This window comes from Acanthopagrus latus, chromosome 11, assembly GCF_904848185.1.
Source record: "Acanthopagrus latus isolate v.2019 chromosome 11, fAcaLat1.1, whole genome shotgun sequence".
NCBI classification, from domain to species: Eukaryota; Metazoa; Chordata; class Actinopteri; order Spariformes; family Sparidae; genus Acanthopagrus; species Acanthopagrus latus.
This window is the reverse complement of record NC_051049.1, coordinates 19,056,411-19,073,278: the sequence shown is the minus strand read 5'-3', so window position 1 is coordinate 19,073,278 and position 16,868 is coordinate 19,056,411. Positions and strand designations below refer to the sequence as shown.

Sequence of the window (16,868 nt, the reverse complement as noted above, 5' to 3'; positions counted from 1 at the left end):
GCACATGTACTTTACCAAAGTAGTCTCATTTGATATAGATTTATACCCCTTCTCCACTACATCAGTCAAATATTGTAATGTTTGTACCACTTCATCTGCCTGACAGCCGTAGTTACAGCTTACTTCTCAGATTACATTTTTTCAATACCCTCCTGTCCAGTGAAACCATGTATCTCCAAATTACACTTAACATTTTACTGTACAATTATTAGGTACATGTTGCTGATAATATTACACACTTTAATTTGAGTAAGGTTTTGAATTCAGGACTTTTACCTGTAGTGAAGTATTTTCACAGTGTGGTATTAGCACCTTTACTCTACTCAAGAAAACATACATGCATCCATATCTGAATACTCCATCCACCACTGCTTATATTTAAAAAAGTGGGGGAATCCAGCCACATTTTTTCAGCAGTATACAAAACAAAAATTATTCTGACATGAGGTTTTTTTTTGCTATCCACAGTACCTGGGGCTCCTCCAAGGCGAGTAGAGGTGGAGGTCCTCAACTCCACTGCGCTAAAGGTGATGTGGCGCTCCCTGACGCCAGGCAAGCAGAACGGTCAGATCCGTGGCTACCAGGTTCACTATGTACGTGTGGAAAATGGCGAGTCACGGGGCCTGCCCCTCATCAAGGATGTCATGCTGGCCGATGCCCAGGTATGACCATTTCACGGTTTTGACAGGTCAAATGTCTGAAAAAAATCTGATTACACCAATTAAGCCCAGGTCAGCCTCTGAATCTATATTTAGTCACCAATTAAGCAAGATAAATTAACACAGTAACACTGAAAATCTCAGTGGACAACTTTTCTTCTCACAAAGACTGCAAATTGTGTAGCTGTGCTCTTGTGGCTTTGCAAGTATTGCTAGGGAATGGGAAGTGATATGGGTGCTCTTCCCCCTTGGATTTTATTTCGTATTGCTGTAGTATTCTTTTCCCCTCAAGAAGAACTGTAATCAAAGCTTCACTCATCTTGTCCTCCCTCTTCTGCCTCCATGGCCTTTATTAGGAGCGTCTGGACCCCTTTGCTTTATGGCAACACCTGCTGTGAAATGTCTGAGTGTGCCTGTACGCAATGCACAGACTCAAAGAAAATACTGATTATAGTATTCTGTGCCTGGGGGGCAAAAGTAAAATTGTCATGAAAACATTTCACCAAATCATCAGCCTCCACTGACAGCTAGAATTGTAACAGAGTCCTGTAGAATGGCCTTTTTCTTTTTCTTCTTTTTACAAAACTTCAGTCAACATGATGTTGGAGGAGTCCAGCCAACGTGAGACTTTTGTACACACTAGCAATCATCCAAATGGAAATTATACCCTTGAAGCAATATTGTAAACAGCACAGAAAAGAATACTGGTATGCAATTCTAGGTATTTTGAGAAAGAATGAATCAAAATCTATTTTTTCCACGTGAATGAAGGGTGCATTCGGGCCAAATGCCACCAGCATCACATTTACATTTTTGGGAAGTTAGTTGACCGTCAAATCCAAATATAGAAGGTGCTTAAATACTTTAAATTATAAGATCCAAGCGAAGCATACACCCAGTAGTCGCCAAAGAATGCCAGGCAAAAACAACTTTTTTTAGGTGCATGTTTTGTTTTAGTGAAAGCAAAAAGTGACCCGAACATAAAACCCTTAAAAGCTACATCTCAGTGTCAACACTGGCTGTAGCTATGAATGATTTAACACTGATGTACAGTATAGCTGCACAGTAAGATGGTTAAACAGCTCCAGGCCCCACGGGCAGACCCCTACAACTCTCAGCCTTGTTTCAGCTGCTCCTCATGACTTAAGCTTCAAACAGCGTCTAACTCTCCTGACCTCACAAAACCAGTGACCTATTTCTGACTCTCTGCTCCTGCACCTCTAATGCCCCCATCTCTCACAATCCTATTTCTTCCTTTTTCTCTTCTCTCTCCTTTCTTTAAAAAAAAAAAAAAATTGCTTTTCTCCTGCACTCTCCTCTTTGGCGGGGGGGGTTAGTGGGAAACGGACGATACAGCTGAATATGTGAGTATGAAGTTTCGCCTGAGTGCTTTGTGTAGCTGAAGGGGTATAAACAGTGGGTATTGCATCAAACTGGTTGGATTCACAGTTTACACAAGCCCTCCAATCTTTATCCAATAAGTTTGGATAGCAGAGTGGCTCAGAGGTTTCACCTCAGCTGTCTGGCCTGCCAGCCTCTACACTATCTCTATACGCCACGAAGGAAAAAAGGACAAACTTCTATTGCCAGCTAGCTTCCACAAAATGGAGGCTGATGCAATATCCACTGCACACTGTGCCTGGAATGCTAATGCTGCTCGTGTCGTGCTGTGTGTTGATACAGTATGTTTCTTTGTCTCGTGCTGTGTGTTTTTCCTTTTTCGTGAGTGTGATTTCTTTTTAAAGCTTATTTTTATTTACTTCGTATGTGGTGCCTTAGAATCACTGTGCTGCCCGAAGTTGATAAAACTTTTATTGTGAAAATCTCTGATGATCATTCACAACTGCAGATATTTTTCCAACTATTTTTTACCCTTGTTTTGAATCCAGATTTGAAACCCCAGAACATCTGCATTACGTGAATACCATCTCAAGTGCAAGACAGTACTTATAGCTCATTTACCTTTATTGACCTCTCCCATCCCTCTGCCAACCAGCCTGTTAAAAACCTCATTCTGCATTCGTTCAAACCTGCTCCCTTGAAAGATTCATTAGAATTGATCGGAAGCCTCTCTTTGAAGAGGACTCAAGGAAACTTAATGGCTGAGGTAAAAACTGCCGGAGAATGGGCAGGATGTATTCAGCATGCATTTATCACAAAGTTAAGTTGTTGATTGGAATATTGCTGGAGGAATAAGAAGGGCCACTTTCCATTTACATACCTAATGTCCCTCCTCCACCTTGGCAACTCAGAGGATTTACTTAATGGAATGGTCTCCCATTACACAGGGGAAAAACGTTACATTTAATGCATGCCTCGTGAAAATTAATAAAGAGGACCAGGAGACACTTCGCTCAGATTAACATTCTGCATAAGGCAGTTTGAGCTGCATGAAGGCAGGTCAAATCATCAAAAATTCAAGACACACTTTGACATTTTCCTGTTCCTGTCTCTTTTCTCTCTCCCATAGGAAATGGTCATTGGAGGACTCAAGCCAGACACCACTTACTCCATCACGGTGGCTGCGTACACCACCAAGGGAGATGGTGCCCGGAGCAAACCTAAACTGGTGGTGACCAAAGGGGCAGGTCAGTGCAAGAAATTAATAATTTATTTGTTGGTTTGTTGAAAGCGCCTTTGTTCACACAGCACGAATAGAGGCTTATTCTTTTTCAGCTTGCACAAGGGTTCCTTCAGCCGTGTCTGCAAGGTTACCATCTCTGTATTTGATTAATGTTGAAGGCTCTTTGATTCACAACCAGGCTGCGGTCAATGTAACCGATGCAGACATGTTCTGTAAATCTGGACACTGTAGACATTAACAACTGCAAAAAAATTCAGACATTTTACTAAGGTGTCTTCAATTTTAAATGTCCTATTTGTAAGAAAAGTTGATGTTTGAGTCTCGTTCCCAACTCATCAAATCCTGACAGTTTGGGATGGCTGGTCAGAATGGTCGCCAGTCCTAAAAATTCATGATCCACATCAAAATCAACTTTTCTTACAAATAGTATCTTTACCATATGTCTCGCGTTAAGACGATGCCTCAGAAAAAAGTAAAAGATGATTTTTAGTTTTCATGTTCTGAATGAATGAACCATTCTGAAGCAGTTCAGACAGTTGGGTTGGTGTTTTCTTCTATCGGGGCAGCATTTATTATTCAGAGGACTATCCGCAGATTTTTAGAGATCAAGGAGGTGGTGTGAGGTACTTGGAGATTTTTCAGACAGATTATGACAGCTTGAAAACCCCTGTTGGGTCGTTGGTTTGAGCTTTACGGATAAAATACCGGAGGCTAATGCCTGCACACTACAAAGCCTTGTCTTCTTCAATTTTTTCCCCTGTTACTACCAGTCGGCACACTGGTTTAACCGGACCACTAGAGCCTGTTTGGAAGCTCGCAGCTTAGTTACCATGAACATGATCTAAACCTGTGAGGCTGGCTGCCTGAGAGTGTGAAAGCCTTCTTTGAGAGAATTCGAGGTATCAGGCCGAAATGGGAGCATCCTTTTGTGTGAGCATCTGTGCCAGCCAGCTTTGGGAGGCTTCAGAGAGTCAACATGTTCACATACAGTATACTCTATACAGCATATATATACACACACACGCCTATATACGTAGCAAGTCGCTCACTCTCCCTCATGAGCGTGTGCAGTCTGTGCTGCTGAAGACTATGCTGTTGCACATAATCATAAAACAAAACACACCAATTTATACACCAGTGACACATCCTTGAAACAAAATACGCACACAAACATAGGCAAATTTCCCAGATCCTGACAGGTGTGTCTGTTACGGGTGTCAGGAAGTGTAACGCTGCCAAAGGGGCTTGAGTGAGTGCTGTCACTCTCCATCCTCCTGTCAGGGTCGGCTGACTGATATGCCAGTCGAACGCACTCTGCCTGTCCCTCAGAGGGAAGGCTTCTCCTTTTTTATTATTGAAGTGTAAAGAAATGGTTTATGCCAGGGGGCCAGGATAAATAGGAAAGGGGAAGGGGTGAGAGGTAAGGAGAAGACAAGCCTCGGCAGCTTTTTTTCTGAGGTGAAGTAGCTGTCCCTCTGACAAGCAGGGTTCCCGCTGGTGTCTGAAATAGCAGGGGATTTCCTGAGGTCTGTATAAGACGGGGAACAAAAGAGAATGTTTTTGTGTTCTCTTGGGACTCAGAGAGTTTAAAATTGGCTCACTTTTCCGAAAGATGCAGGAATCTTTTGTTGTGTGACATCTCAGTTTTGTTTTCCTCCAAATCAACCATAGCAACCAAGCAAACCAACCAAAACAACCTTGCTTTGAGAATGTCTGAGCTGAAAAATAACAAGAAAAAAACAACAGGAACAAATGGGACAGAAATACAGTTTCCTACATTAGAACCATGTGATTACACACACAAGTCTCACATGATACAGTTTTCCAAAGAGCACTTCCTTTCAGCGTCTCATTTAAATTAATCTACATACTCTGCTAGCCGAGTCCCAACATGTGTCCTAATTTCAACACCTACTTGAATACATACTAAAACTGATCTCAGTATACAGTATATCAGATTGTTTTTTTGTCATATGTTGTCTTCACCAAACCTTCAAATGTACTTGTAAGTGGTTTACTTTGGTGTAAACTCATCTATAAACTGGCACTCTTCAGAATTGTAATGCAAATTAAATGAAAAATTCTACCACATGAATGCTTTGGCATTTACAAAACACATTTACATTTGCACAACTTATGCAACAGCTCTTGAAGTCTTTTTTTTGTAGACAAGCATGCACTTAAAGTGAGTGGGTGCCTCCAGTATCAGTGACGTCATAGTCTTGTTCTTTTTAGGAAAAATAAAGGCCTGAAAAGCGACCTCGGTGCAGTACAGCATGGCAAATGAAGTATGTTATTCGACCCTCTTAAAGGTCCATTCACATCAGTGGCCGAGTGTTTTTTCATCTTCCAGACACTCAGAAAAAAGGCTCTCTGGCATTTGGGTGTATCAGAAAGTATCCAAAAATAATCTATCCCAAGATTTTGTAGGACAGAAAAACAAGTAAAAAATGTGCACCTATCTGTGAGTTACAGACAAACAACATTCAATCTGTGGCTGGAACTGTCTTTGTTTGCTGAATGAACGCCGGCTTCGAAAAGTGCCTGTTCATGATTCATACTTCCCAAACTCTTGCTCTGAGAAATAAACCATGGCCAGTGTGAGGTTTTGAAGGGGGTAACGGGAGTCCTTGTGTCTGAAAGTGTTTTATCCCATGTGCACATTGAAGAGTTCTTCACTACAGCAATCAGTGACTATCCTTTTTTTCTCTTCTTTTCTTCTTCAAATTCAATTGGAGAATTCACATAGCTTTCCAAGTATTAAACAAAAACAAGGCAGAGCAAACCAACAACAAACCCAGGCTGAGATGAAGCAGCATGTTACAAAGACATTGTACTTTGTAGATAGCCTACAATATGCAGCAAGCAGATCCTCTGAGCCGACAGCACAAGAAGGAAATCTCAAAGAAATCTTGTGAAAGTGGAAGACTCTGGGCACACCAAAGTCAGAGAGGGATGCCTCAGGAGGATGGCTGATCTGTGTGTAAATCCTCCTATAAGGGTGGAAGGAACGGATATCTGATGAGACATAAACATGAAATAAAGGCTTATAAGTAAAAACAACATACCACAGAAGTGCCAACAGTCTGTTAAACCTTAATTCATAACTGCATTTGGCAACTTTGCGGACAGTATCAGTGGCTCTAAATCAAAGCGAAAGGGAAGCTGAATGTTGAATCAGAATCAGGTTTATTGCCAAGAGGGTTTTCACATGCAAAGACTTTGCCTTGATATATTGTTACATAACAATAAACATGGAATGAGAAAATATGTAAATTGAAGATAAAAGCAAGTATTTGCAACTCAAGCAGCACAAACGGAAAAGACAAGATTGAAAATAACAGGTAAAATAATATCAAAATCGATCAATATCACAATATGTGCAATTTTATTACTATTTCATTGAAAGCTGTACAGATTTATAAAGGAATGTGCAAAAATGTGTAAATGTAACACATTTGTTCAGGTGAAGGAGATTTAAAATCCAGTAAATCAGGATGGGTAATAAACTGTTTGAGATCCATACTTGCTAATACTGTACAATATATGCAGTGCCTCAATAAAGTTGATGTTGTTTTGACGCATTGCCTTTCACTTTTGCTGTGTATCATTTTGCGTCATCAGCTAACAAAGCAGAGTTGGAGGGATGGATAGAATCGCAGTCGGAAGTTTTATTCATGCTGTTTGTAATTATGTGAAGTGGTCCGCATTACTCATCATTTGTTTCGTACATGAGTGCGAGCATAGCTTCGAGGGAACTGAGTCACACAGTTGTTATAGAGAAGACATTAGTGGGGTATCCTGGTATCTTGACAGCTTCCAGACTCCCATCCCCCCAAACTCACAGCACTTGATTTCCGTTGTTGCATCCTGTGAGGGGATGCTGAGAGATGCATGGTGTGTGTGTGTGTGTGTGTGTGTGTGTGTGTGTGTGTGTGTGTGTGTGTGTGTGTGTGTGTGTGTGGGTGTGTGTGTGTGTGTGTGTGTGTGTGTGTATTTACAAACGTTTGGATACTTATTCCACATGTGATTGCAGACAGAATCCATATCCCTAGTTACTTCCTTATTGTTACTTTGGTCCAGTAGTTGTTATTTTTGCGATCAAAATGGGCCACATGAAATTTTCCTGCAGATCTGACTCCATGGCATTCACTCCCCTTCCAAGTATCACATCCCTTCCCCCCATGCAACAGATACTCCTTTAGTAAGACAAACTAAAGGCAGGTGGAAATGAATAGGGGAGGGGGATGGATTTGTCATGATTTTAATGTTAAAAAAGACTTAACCCCACACAAGTCCTTGGATATACTAAGTCTTCATAGGCAGGCTATCGCCACATGTTAATCAGTGTGAGATTTTTTTTTTCCATTGTGAAGGAGAAAACCTCACATGCCAGGCGACGGATGATTAAAAAGCACATAATATATATGCACCATGTCATTTGCAAACACGTACAGAGGTAATATGTTTGTTCATGTGTACATGTGTGAGTGTACACATGTGAGGCGTGCATGGGAGAGGGAGGAAATGAGAAGGGAACCTGATCGCCCCCTTCTCAATCAGGCTGAGTGAGTGTCAACAGCCGGCTGTTAATACTGTGGCCTGATGGGAAACGTGCCGGGAGGCCCACAAGGAGGGATTGAACCAGGGTCGACCCTGAATTGGACATGGCGAGAGAGGGTTGTAGGGGATGGTGGGGCGAGGGATGGGGGAGGAGGTTAGGAAATGAAAGAGGGGATTGGGCAGTGTGCACAGGGGAGAGGGGGAGAGAGAAGGAAGAAATAGGAGCGAGAGATGAACACTGAGGAGAGGAGGAGAGGGACAATCACGGTGTCCAAGAACACTAGAATCACTCATGTACACACACACACACACACACACACACACATATTTCTGCCTCCTCATAGCCCTGTTCGGTCCTCTTCGCAGCAGATTGCTCCTTGTCCCCAGTCACCTTCCTCATCCCTCTTCCCCTTATTTTTCAACCCCTCACCCTGCCCTTGTTCTCTTTCTCAGCACCCTGTAGCACCACACACACACTCTCAAACACATACACACACACACACACACACACTGTACCCCACCTATACCGAACACCAATCAACTGGTTCCCGTTCCCATGATCCTTCTCACCAGTGTGCAATGGCCCACTGTTTTAAATGTACGGAAATTGAAAGTGATTTCAGGGGCCACAAAAGTTGTAGTGGACACATTTGCTAGCCTGCTGAGGTTAGAAGTGAAGCATAGAAATTTAGAATGGAGAAAACACACACAGAGTCACCACAGGATCATTATCTCTGATTCTGTTTTCTTGATTAGCGGTGAGCACAAAGCCGGAGTGGGCTTTTAAATGACACCAAGCTGAGCTATAGTATGTAGCCGAGGAGTATTAGGAGCATTCGTCTCACCCAGCACTCGGCGCCCCCGCCTTTCCATTACCGGCAAAGGCTCAGCTGACTAGCCACCATCCACACACCAACCCCCATCTTCCTGTAGCAACAGCCCTCAGAAAGAAGACCATTAGCAAACGGAAATGAATAATACGAGCAGAGGGAGACTGTGTATAGTGGATTGCTTTGTGTGTGTGTGTGTGTGTGTGTGTGTGTGTGTGTGTGTGTGTGTGTGTGTGTATGTGTTTGTTAGGTGCACATTGAGACTTGCATCTTGGCGCAAGAATGTGTACTATATGTACGTACATGTACACAGACACACAAACGCACTCAGATTAATGCTAGCTTCTCCAAATTACTTTAAGTCCATTCTGGGCAACAAGCCAAATAGCTCTATGTGCAGGTGGAATGGTGATACAGGAGCTGGAGCTGGCTGCAAACCAGGGCCTATGCCATCACACACACAAATACATAGGTGCCCATACGCACTATGTACAAAAATACACACAAGCACATAAGACACATACTGTGCTGAGGCTCAAAAAGAAGCTACAACTTAGAAGGCACATGTATCCATAGCTGTGGCTGGATAATGATGAAATGTATGTTGCACATTAAGCTAGAGTTAATCATTTGTATTCAGCTTATTAAGCGTTTTTTTAATTTATGCTGAGAAAGCTCACACTGCCAGGATCAACCAATTTGCTGCCGACCCAGTTTGCCGACCCAGTTGGCAAGCCTTTTGAATCAGAAATATACAGAGATAGCCAATCTTCTCACCAGTGGTTTCACAGTCTCACTTAGAGGCATGAAATTACATTGGAAACAGTAAATACACCGACAGTGTTTTATTACCTACTTTATTTTATTCATCCAGTTAGGGGTTTTTTTTTTGTTATGATGAGTATTATTTGTTTGGCCTTTTCATGGCTTTTTCTGTAGAGTGACAGAAAATTGATGAGAGAGAGGCCACGGGTCTGACTCGAAACCCTGGACCACTGCGGCGAGTACATGGGGGGCACATTCTACCAGCTAACTTACTGGGGCACCCCAATTCAGTCAATCTTTAATGCAAATTATAAACAGCAGCATAACAAGTATTTGGAAATGGGTCAATCACTGACAGTCTGTGTTTTTATGCAGCAACCCTTACTGCCAGTTATCTGCCCCGGCCTTGTTTTCCTGAGAAAAGAGTCACATGTGGGAGTCAAGGTAGAATCTGTTGACAGAGAGATGGGGCTCAAGTGCGAATCAACCACACTCATCTCTCACAAAGCTTTGACGGCAACTTGAGAACTGAAGGCTTCCCATAACTGCTGCTGCCTCTATCGCACTGATGGGGCCTTAAAAGGAGAGTTAAGATGAGACGTGTGTCATCCATAAGAGCAGCAGAAGTGGGCCACTCTGAAGAATGGTGTCTAGACCCCAAGCGTAGATCATTCATTTTACAACAAGAGATGACTCTTGCAGCTGAAAGAGGCACTGTTCTCTGCTTAAAGTTTTAGTGATGCTTTGCAGTACAGAAATGATTTGGGCTGGAGCTTACATGTATCATGAAATGGTAATGAGCACAGTGATGGCTGGAGAATATAGAGGCTCTGAGGATCATCCGCATCTCCCTTCAACACAACCTGACTGTTTGTTTGGCACTTATCTAATGGATGGCTGGAATTCAAATGAGACTCTTAATTGTACATTCTATTTACTTACAGTCATTGAACATGTGTGATTCTTATTGGTAGACAGTCCACATCTTTTCTTTTTCTTATTGGGCCATACATTATAACGGGACATGTATATGTTTACCATGCCAAATTAATGCTTTGGTAGTATACTGTTTTCTTTATATAACTGGAAAGCACAGATTTTAAGATTTCTTTTTTTTTGTCCATACAGTGCCTGGTCAGCCCTATCTGTCAGTGGCTCAGGACTCAGAGACATCAGCTGTGGTTCGCTGGGATCCTCCAGACCTCACCAATGGCATGGACCTGCAGGGTTACCGGCTCCAGTTTGGGCGGAAAGATGTCTCTCCTTTAGCTACACTTGAATTTGCTCCACAAGAAAGACAATACTCTGTGGTCAACATTCACCGAGGGGCCACCTATCTCTTTAAAGTCTCAGCCAAGAGTAGGGGGGGCTTTGGGGAAGAGGCTGTGGTGGAACTCAATGTGCCTGAGAATACACCAGGGGGATACCCTCAAATTGCAGAGGGATCCAATGTGACATGCTGCTCAGTGCAGCTGTCTTGGTCTCCACCAGTGCTGGCGGAGAGGAATGGGGTAATTACAGAGTACACTTTGGCCTATAAGGAAGCAGGTACCGGAGGAGCACCACGGGAGCTCCACCTGCCCCCCAGCCTGTCCAGCTATGTGCTCAACAGCCTCAAACCGAACTCAGCATACGATGTGAAAATACGTGCACACACCAGTGTAGGTCCAGGGCCCTACAGCCCGCCTATCCAGTATCGGACGGTGGCCTTTGACCCAACAGGTAGGGCTTGCGTGTTTCTTTGCCAACCCGGTTGGCAGGGGGTTGGAAATTGGCTAAAAACAATTTGCAACAACACAAAAATGAAACTGCCCCACCCCCTCCTTCAACCACCTCCACTCCTCAAGAAAGACAAAAGATTGATATTAAAATTGTTTGCCGTGGATACTCACTTCACTAACCCCAACAAGGTAAAACTCAAGTCAGTAAGTTATAGTCAGTCATTTTGAGAAAGAGGAGAGCAGCCTAGAATTTCAAGGTAAGTGCTGTTTGGTCAGACACTCCTGTCAGTCATCCTTGCAACTGTTTGCCTAGCACACTCGCACAGCCAATGCCATCTCACATCCCCAGTTTTCAAGCAAGGTAGGACCTCAGTCAAACCAGTCACTCCAACAATATGTTTAGACTATTCTGATATTAAAGGAAGCTGATTTTGGTTCTTTATTTTATTTTTTGGTTTTGGGTTTGTTTTGAGATATACCTCCTTTCCTAACCCCCTTCCTGTCCTAATTCCACCTTTCCCCTTCCCCTGTCCCTTAACGGGACAGCTTGTAGCATGGCATCCCCCAGATGCACTGCTGCGGACTGTTGGCATGATGTGTTTTGGGTCTGTCTCTATGCCCGCCTGGTAGCACGTTGGCAGTGCCAACCCAGACTCAGTAGAGGCGTAGGAACAGTTGGCACTGAGACCACATGGGTCAGTTGGTAATCCTCAAGTGGTCATGGGTTCAAAGAGAGTGGTGAGACAGGTTGGCACTACCAACGAGTGCTAGCCAGTGGATGCACCCTTGTGCTCCATGGGTTTTTTGTCCATGAGTCTTACGTGCTGTGTGTCCTAACCAATGGCGTTGCCCTTCTCACAGCCAATCACAGCTCACCGTTACACTCACTCTCCAACCCAGAGGAACGTTGCAGGGGAACAACAGCTTTTATTTTCAAAGTTTTTTTTCTTTTGTTTCTTCTACTTCTCTCCGTGTTCAATTTACTGATACACTGTCTTCGTTTTGTTTTGGGTTTTTTTTTCTTCCACTCAACAGACGTTCCAAAGAACTTCACTGTCAAGTGGGCAACCAAGACAACAGTGGTCCTTGCATGGAAGTTTTCTGAAAGCAGGTCTCCATACAAATGCACGGTGAGTTTAATGTAGGACAAAAAATCATTTCAACTGTCCCACCCAATCCACCCTTGAAATTTATAAATAATTTTCATCTTTTTGGCTTGCTTATACGCTAGAGCAATTTCCCTCATACTCCCCAATACCACTAATCAAATTAATTGAACATACCTGTTCCTTTACCCATGCAATCATCAATATGCATGTCCACTCTTACTCTGTCTCCTTTCCTGCCCATTCATGTGTCTTCAACAACTGATGTATTGACATGCCATATATCCAACCTCCCCTCCTACCAATTAGGGCTTAAACTTTTTAACTATCCTTTGAACTTTAGATTGAGTACAACCGTCAGAGGATGGACGTGGATGCCAAGCAGATGAGGGTACTCATCACTGGGCTGAAGCACAACACCACCTACGAGTTCAGGGTGACCTGCCAAGAGAGCATGGACGGTGGGCCAAGACACCGTGTGATCGCCAGGACTGCGCCTCTAATTCTGGTCAAGAAACCTAAGCTGGAAATCTACGCTGAGCCTGACAACATGCTCACTTTTACCTTCCCAACGGTCGATAGCAAAGATGTCAAGTGAGTGTAGCGATTCTGGAGGTGCTGTGAGGTCTGTCTGATGTATTTAGGTGTATGTCTTGGGATGCTTGAGATCTGATATGATATGGATTGAAATCTCAAGGGGTCTAAGATGTAGTGAAATGCAAGGGTTTAGGATTTCCTTCTGGTCCTTGCTAGACCCATTTGCAGGTATTGGATTCTCACTTCAATTCCCTGTCAACTGTGGGATGGGATGTTTTTACCAAAAATGCTGTCCAGTATCAAAACAGAGTCAGTATGATTTTATAGTAGAATACTTTGACGCTGTGTTCCCAGGAACTTCTATGTAGTCGTGGTGCCACTTAAGAGGACGTCAGGAACCGTCAAAAACCTGAAGAACCCTGATGAGATGGACTTGGAGGAGGTAGGATTTTAGAAAAGCACGAGTTGTGCTGTTATTTTGGCACATGGGAGCCATAAGCTTAAGTTGCCTTTTCTTGTGACTGTTTTTTAGGGAGAAACACTTGAGTTATTAACAGTTGCATGTGCAAGGCAAATTGTATCATACACACCATATACTAGAGGGACACACACAGCACAGACATACTGTAAGTACATCTCAGCTATGTAAATTTAACCCCCCCCCCCCCCCCAGCATGCAGAACAGAGAATTACACAGTCTTCCCCCACTCTTCCCATAGCCTAGGGTCACCTTGGGTGCTAGATCAACAGCAGCCACCCCTATTGGATTTGGGATTACACACATTCCCTCTGCTTAGAGCCCGCCTCTATCTGCAGTTTGTAGTGAATAAGAGGGGTTGGATGTTGGGGGGTTTTGGAGCCTGGTTACATGAAACATTGCCAGATAGTTGGCACCTTTTTGAATCTGAAGCTCCTTTTACACATGCACTGCTACCTTGAAATTGTCCGGACATTACCTTGAGCAGCTGATTGTGTAAACGCAAATTTCCAAATCACTTGGCCTGTACTTAAACCTGCCAACTCCCTTGTACAAAATTCAGTCAAGACCACCTCTACTTGTGCGTGCTCTACTGAGCGTGTCATAGTCCGGATGCTTCACAGCAAGCAAGTCGGTATGTTGCTGATGTTGCAGTATTGCTGCCTCAAGCTCTTTTTTGCTCTCCACTCTTTTACTGAGATTGCAGATTTATCCAAAAACGTTTAGTATAGATATCAAGGCAATGTCACATGATCATTATTAATGAGTCCTCCTGGTCATCCTCCTGGACACTCTCCCCAGGCCAAATGAAGTATGCCCAGTAGGTGAGAACACATCTGACACAGTCTCCTGTCATGTGTGGTATTTGTGAAAGGACAGCTTCAGATGATGTCCGGATCAGTTTTCTTTTGGTCTCAGTCAGGTCACTGAAAGGGATTTTTTTCCATTTGTATCTCTTGACCTTTTGGAATCATTTTAGTACAAACACTGCAGATTGTACAGAAACCTTTGACAGCATCAGAAAACATTAGCAACTATTACCTCAGACTTAGTTGATCTCTAGTTTTTGTTCTTGTGAAATATATGGTAATTCATTTGGGAGTGATATTGTAGAAGATACTAAAATCGAAGATGATATAGTAAGGAACAAATAACGTGAAAAGTTATTTTCGTAACGGTCAAAAAATTAATGCCTTGTCCCATAAATCAGCTGTTGCGGGATGTCACCCCAAAGCGCCGTTCACGTCGTCAGCTGGCTCAGCTGGAACAGAGGAAGCCCTACATCACAGCATGCTTCAGGCAGCTGCCCACCAGCTTCACGATGGGAAGTGACCATCGCCAAAACATATGTGAGAACAAGCCTCTTGAAGCTGGCCAGGAGTATGTCTTCTTCCTGCTGGCTGAACTCAACGCCACCGCGGGGGTGAGTTACAGTTCAACAGAGTTCAGTTGACCTATTTTAAGTCAGTTTGTGGCTTTGATAATTGAGTTATGTTTATTTAGTCACCTTGCTCATCTGAATCTAACACATTTTAGGTATATGTAATATGGTTTTGTTCAATGCAGTTCACTCAGTATTTACATTTTTGTTCAGTTGATGCTGGTTAGTAAAGTTTCTCTCAGTTCAGTTCAACACACAAACCTTCATTTGTCCTTGACATACATCATGAATTAATCTAGATTGTGTTTCTACCTGTTTTTCTGCTCAGAAAATGTTTGCAACCAGCCCTTACAGCGACACAGTGACAACTCCCGAGCTGGTGGTGGACCCCCTGCCAGTAGACGCTGGTGATGGACTCATATGGGTGGTGGGCCCAGTTCTGGCTGTGGTCTTCATCATTTGCATCGTCATTGCCATTCTCCTGTATAAAAAGTGAGTTGGTTCGGATAATTTGTTTTGTTTTGTTTTTGTGGGGAATGCAGTTGATTTTGCAGTGTAATGATAACATTGTTCAACCTCAAATGATGGAAAATAACACTCAGGGTTAGGGTAGGTGTACAGGTCATTGACATTTTGGACTGAGTGGCTAATTTAGAATACATCATATATGGAAATACTTTTAAAATTGTATCTTTCCACCTATATAACTTCTTACTAGTAAGATACACAGGGAATTGAACCTTTTAGCTTTGCATGTGAGTGCCTCGCTCCGTGCAATATAACTGTGAGACATGTTTTTTTCTAAATTAGAGTAATTTGCAGAAAGTTCTTATCCTGCAAAACACATGGAAGATTTCCTTGTCATTTGATGTTGAACCAGTTATTTGCAGTGTTACTGGGGAGTCGGGCTGTTGGGAAATAATTGCATGATAGGGAGCATGTTGAAAGAGGGGCTTATTTTGTATTCATAGCAGCATGATATTCAAAGACTACAACAACACAACAGCATTGTTGCATGTGGATATGAAAGAGCTTCTCTTTTTTTCTTGTGAAAAAGATGGTTGTGGGAAGTGAGGGGGTTGGAGAAAGGAGAGAGGAGGAGATTCTTTGAGATGGTGCTCAATAATTGGACACAGGATGATACAACCGACCAATCAGGAAATGTCACGGATATGTTTTGAAAGAGGCATATATTTCAAATAATGATTCCCCATAAAGGCGTTCCTTTAGGAATGAGAAGCCATATTTTCTAGTGTTGGATATTAAAATAAGGAACCTTACATGATGCAGCTGTCTTCCTGTACCAAGTCTTACTGTTACAGTGTCCTGGGGCTTAGGATCATATGATACAGTCAATATTTCCCCCTTGTTTTACAGTTGGTTGAAGCTTTTAATCTTAGTGCAAATCCCAACAGAATAGTGGTGTAAGAGGTTGCCCTACATAACAGGGAAGCTCCCTGAATTATTTTTGGGCTGGTGTTAGCAACACAAGTACAGCTTGCTACTGTCAGATGATCCCTGACTGTCTGACCTTGCCTTACCTCCATCTTGGTGGTTAGGGAGAGTAACATCTCTCCTTGGATCTCTCTCTTTTTTTCTCTCCTCCCTTTCTGTCCTCCTCACACTCCCATCTCCCGTCCATCTCTCCCTGGTGAATAGTGTTTCCCGGGTCTGCCCTTGGCCCTGACATTCCCCTTCCCCATCTGTATCTGCACACACATTAGCACACACACGTACATAGACACACAGACACAGGCACATGAATGTATGCCCATACTTGCACGTTTCACCGAATACTCAGTCATTCTCACACACTGATACATGTACACACATGCACAGGCATGCACACTCCTCCGCCAAATGCTGATGAGCTTTATCTCGCGTTTTGCGAGCTCGGCAGCGACCCCTGTGAATTTTAAACTGCTCTCTATTGATTTATCTCTCTTCTTGCCTCCCCCTTCTCCCTTTCTCCTTGTGTGTTGTGTTTTTGCCATCTTTATATATTTATTTGACTCCTATTGCTTTCTCTGGAAACAGCAAACCTGACAGGTAAGGTTTAGCCGTACTTTACTGCATTAACAGGGGGAGAGAAAGTAGCCTGCCTCAGCAAAAAAACATGCCTTTTAATCAGTGAGGGAGAATATTTCTGTGCTTGATGCACCCTCTCAGATCCCCAGTTCTCAGCTGTTGCTCACTCAAAGTTATTCTGGTGTTTTTGTTGTACGTCTTCCCCTCTTTCTACTC

General features: G+C 43.0%; 1 protein-coding gene across 14 annotated transcripts in view; it reads left to right on the top strand.

The window, feature by feature from the left end:
* Positions 1-16,868, top strand: part of ptprsa (protein tyrosine phosphatase receptor type Sa) — a 237,333-nt gene that overhangs the window by 181,347 nt on the left and 39,118 nt on the right. For 4 of the 14 annotated variants that reach the window (XM_037114065.1, XM_037114063.1, XM_037114069.1 and 1 more), the window contains 10 exons: positions 469-662; positions 1,997-2,023; positions 3,130-3,247; positions 10,530-11,123; positions 12,158-12,252; positions 12,572-12,822; positions 13,120-13,207; positions 14,454-14,666; positions 14,953-15,116; positions 16,662-16,673. In XM_037114065.1, coding sequence (XP_036969960.1) covers positions 469-662; positions 1,997-2,023; positions 3,130-3,247; positions 10,530-11,123; positions 12,158-12,252; positions 12,572-12,822; positions 13,120-13,207; positions 14,454-14,666; positions 14,953-15,116; positions 16,662-16,673 — 1,756 coding nt within the window. The remainder of the gene's footprint in view (positions 1-468; positions 663-1,996; positions 2,024-3,129; positions 3,248-10,529; positions 11,124-12,157; positions 12,253-12,571; positions 12,823-13,119; positions 13,208-14,453; positions 14,667-14,952; positions 15,117-16,661; positions 16,674-16,868) is intronic. The other 10 variants (XM_037114071.1, XM_037114072.1, XM_037114077.1 and 7 more) reach the window with 4 other exon arrangements.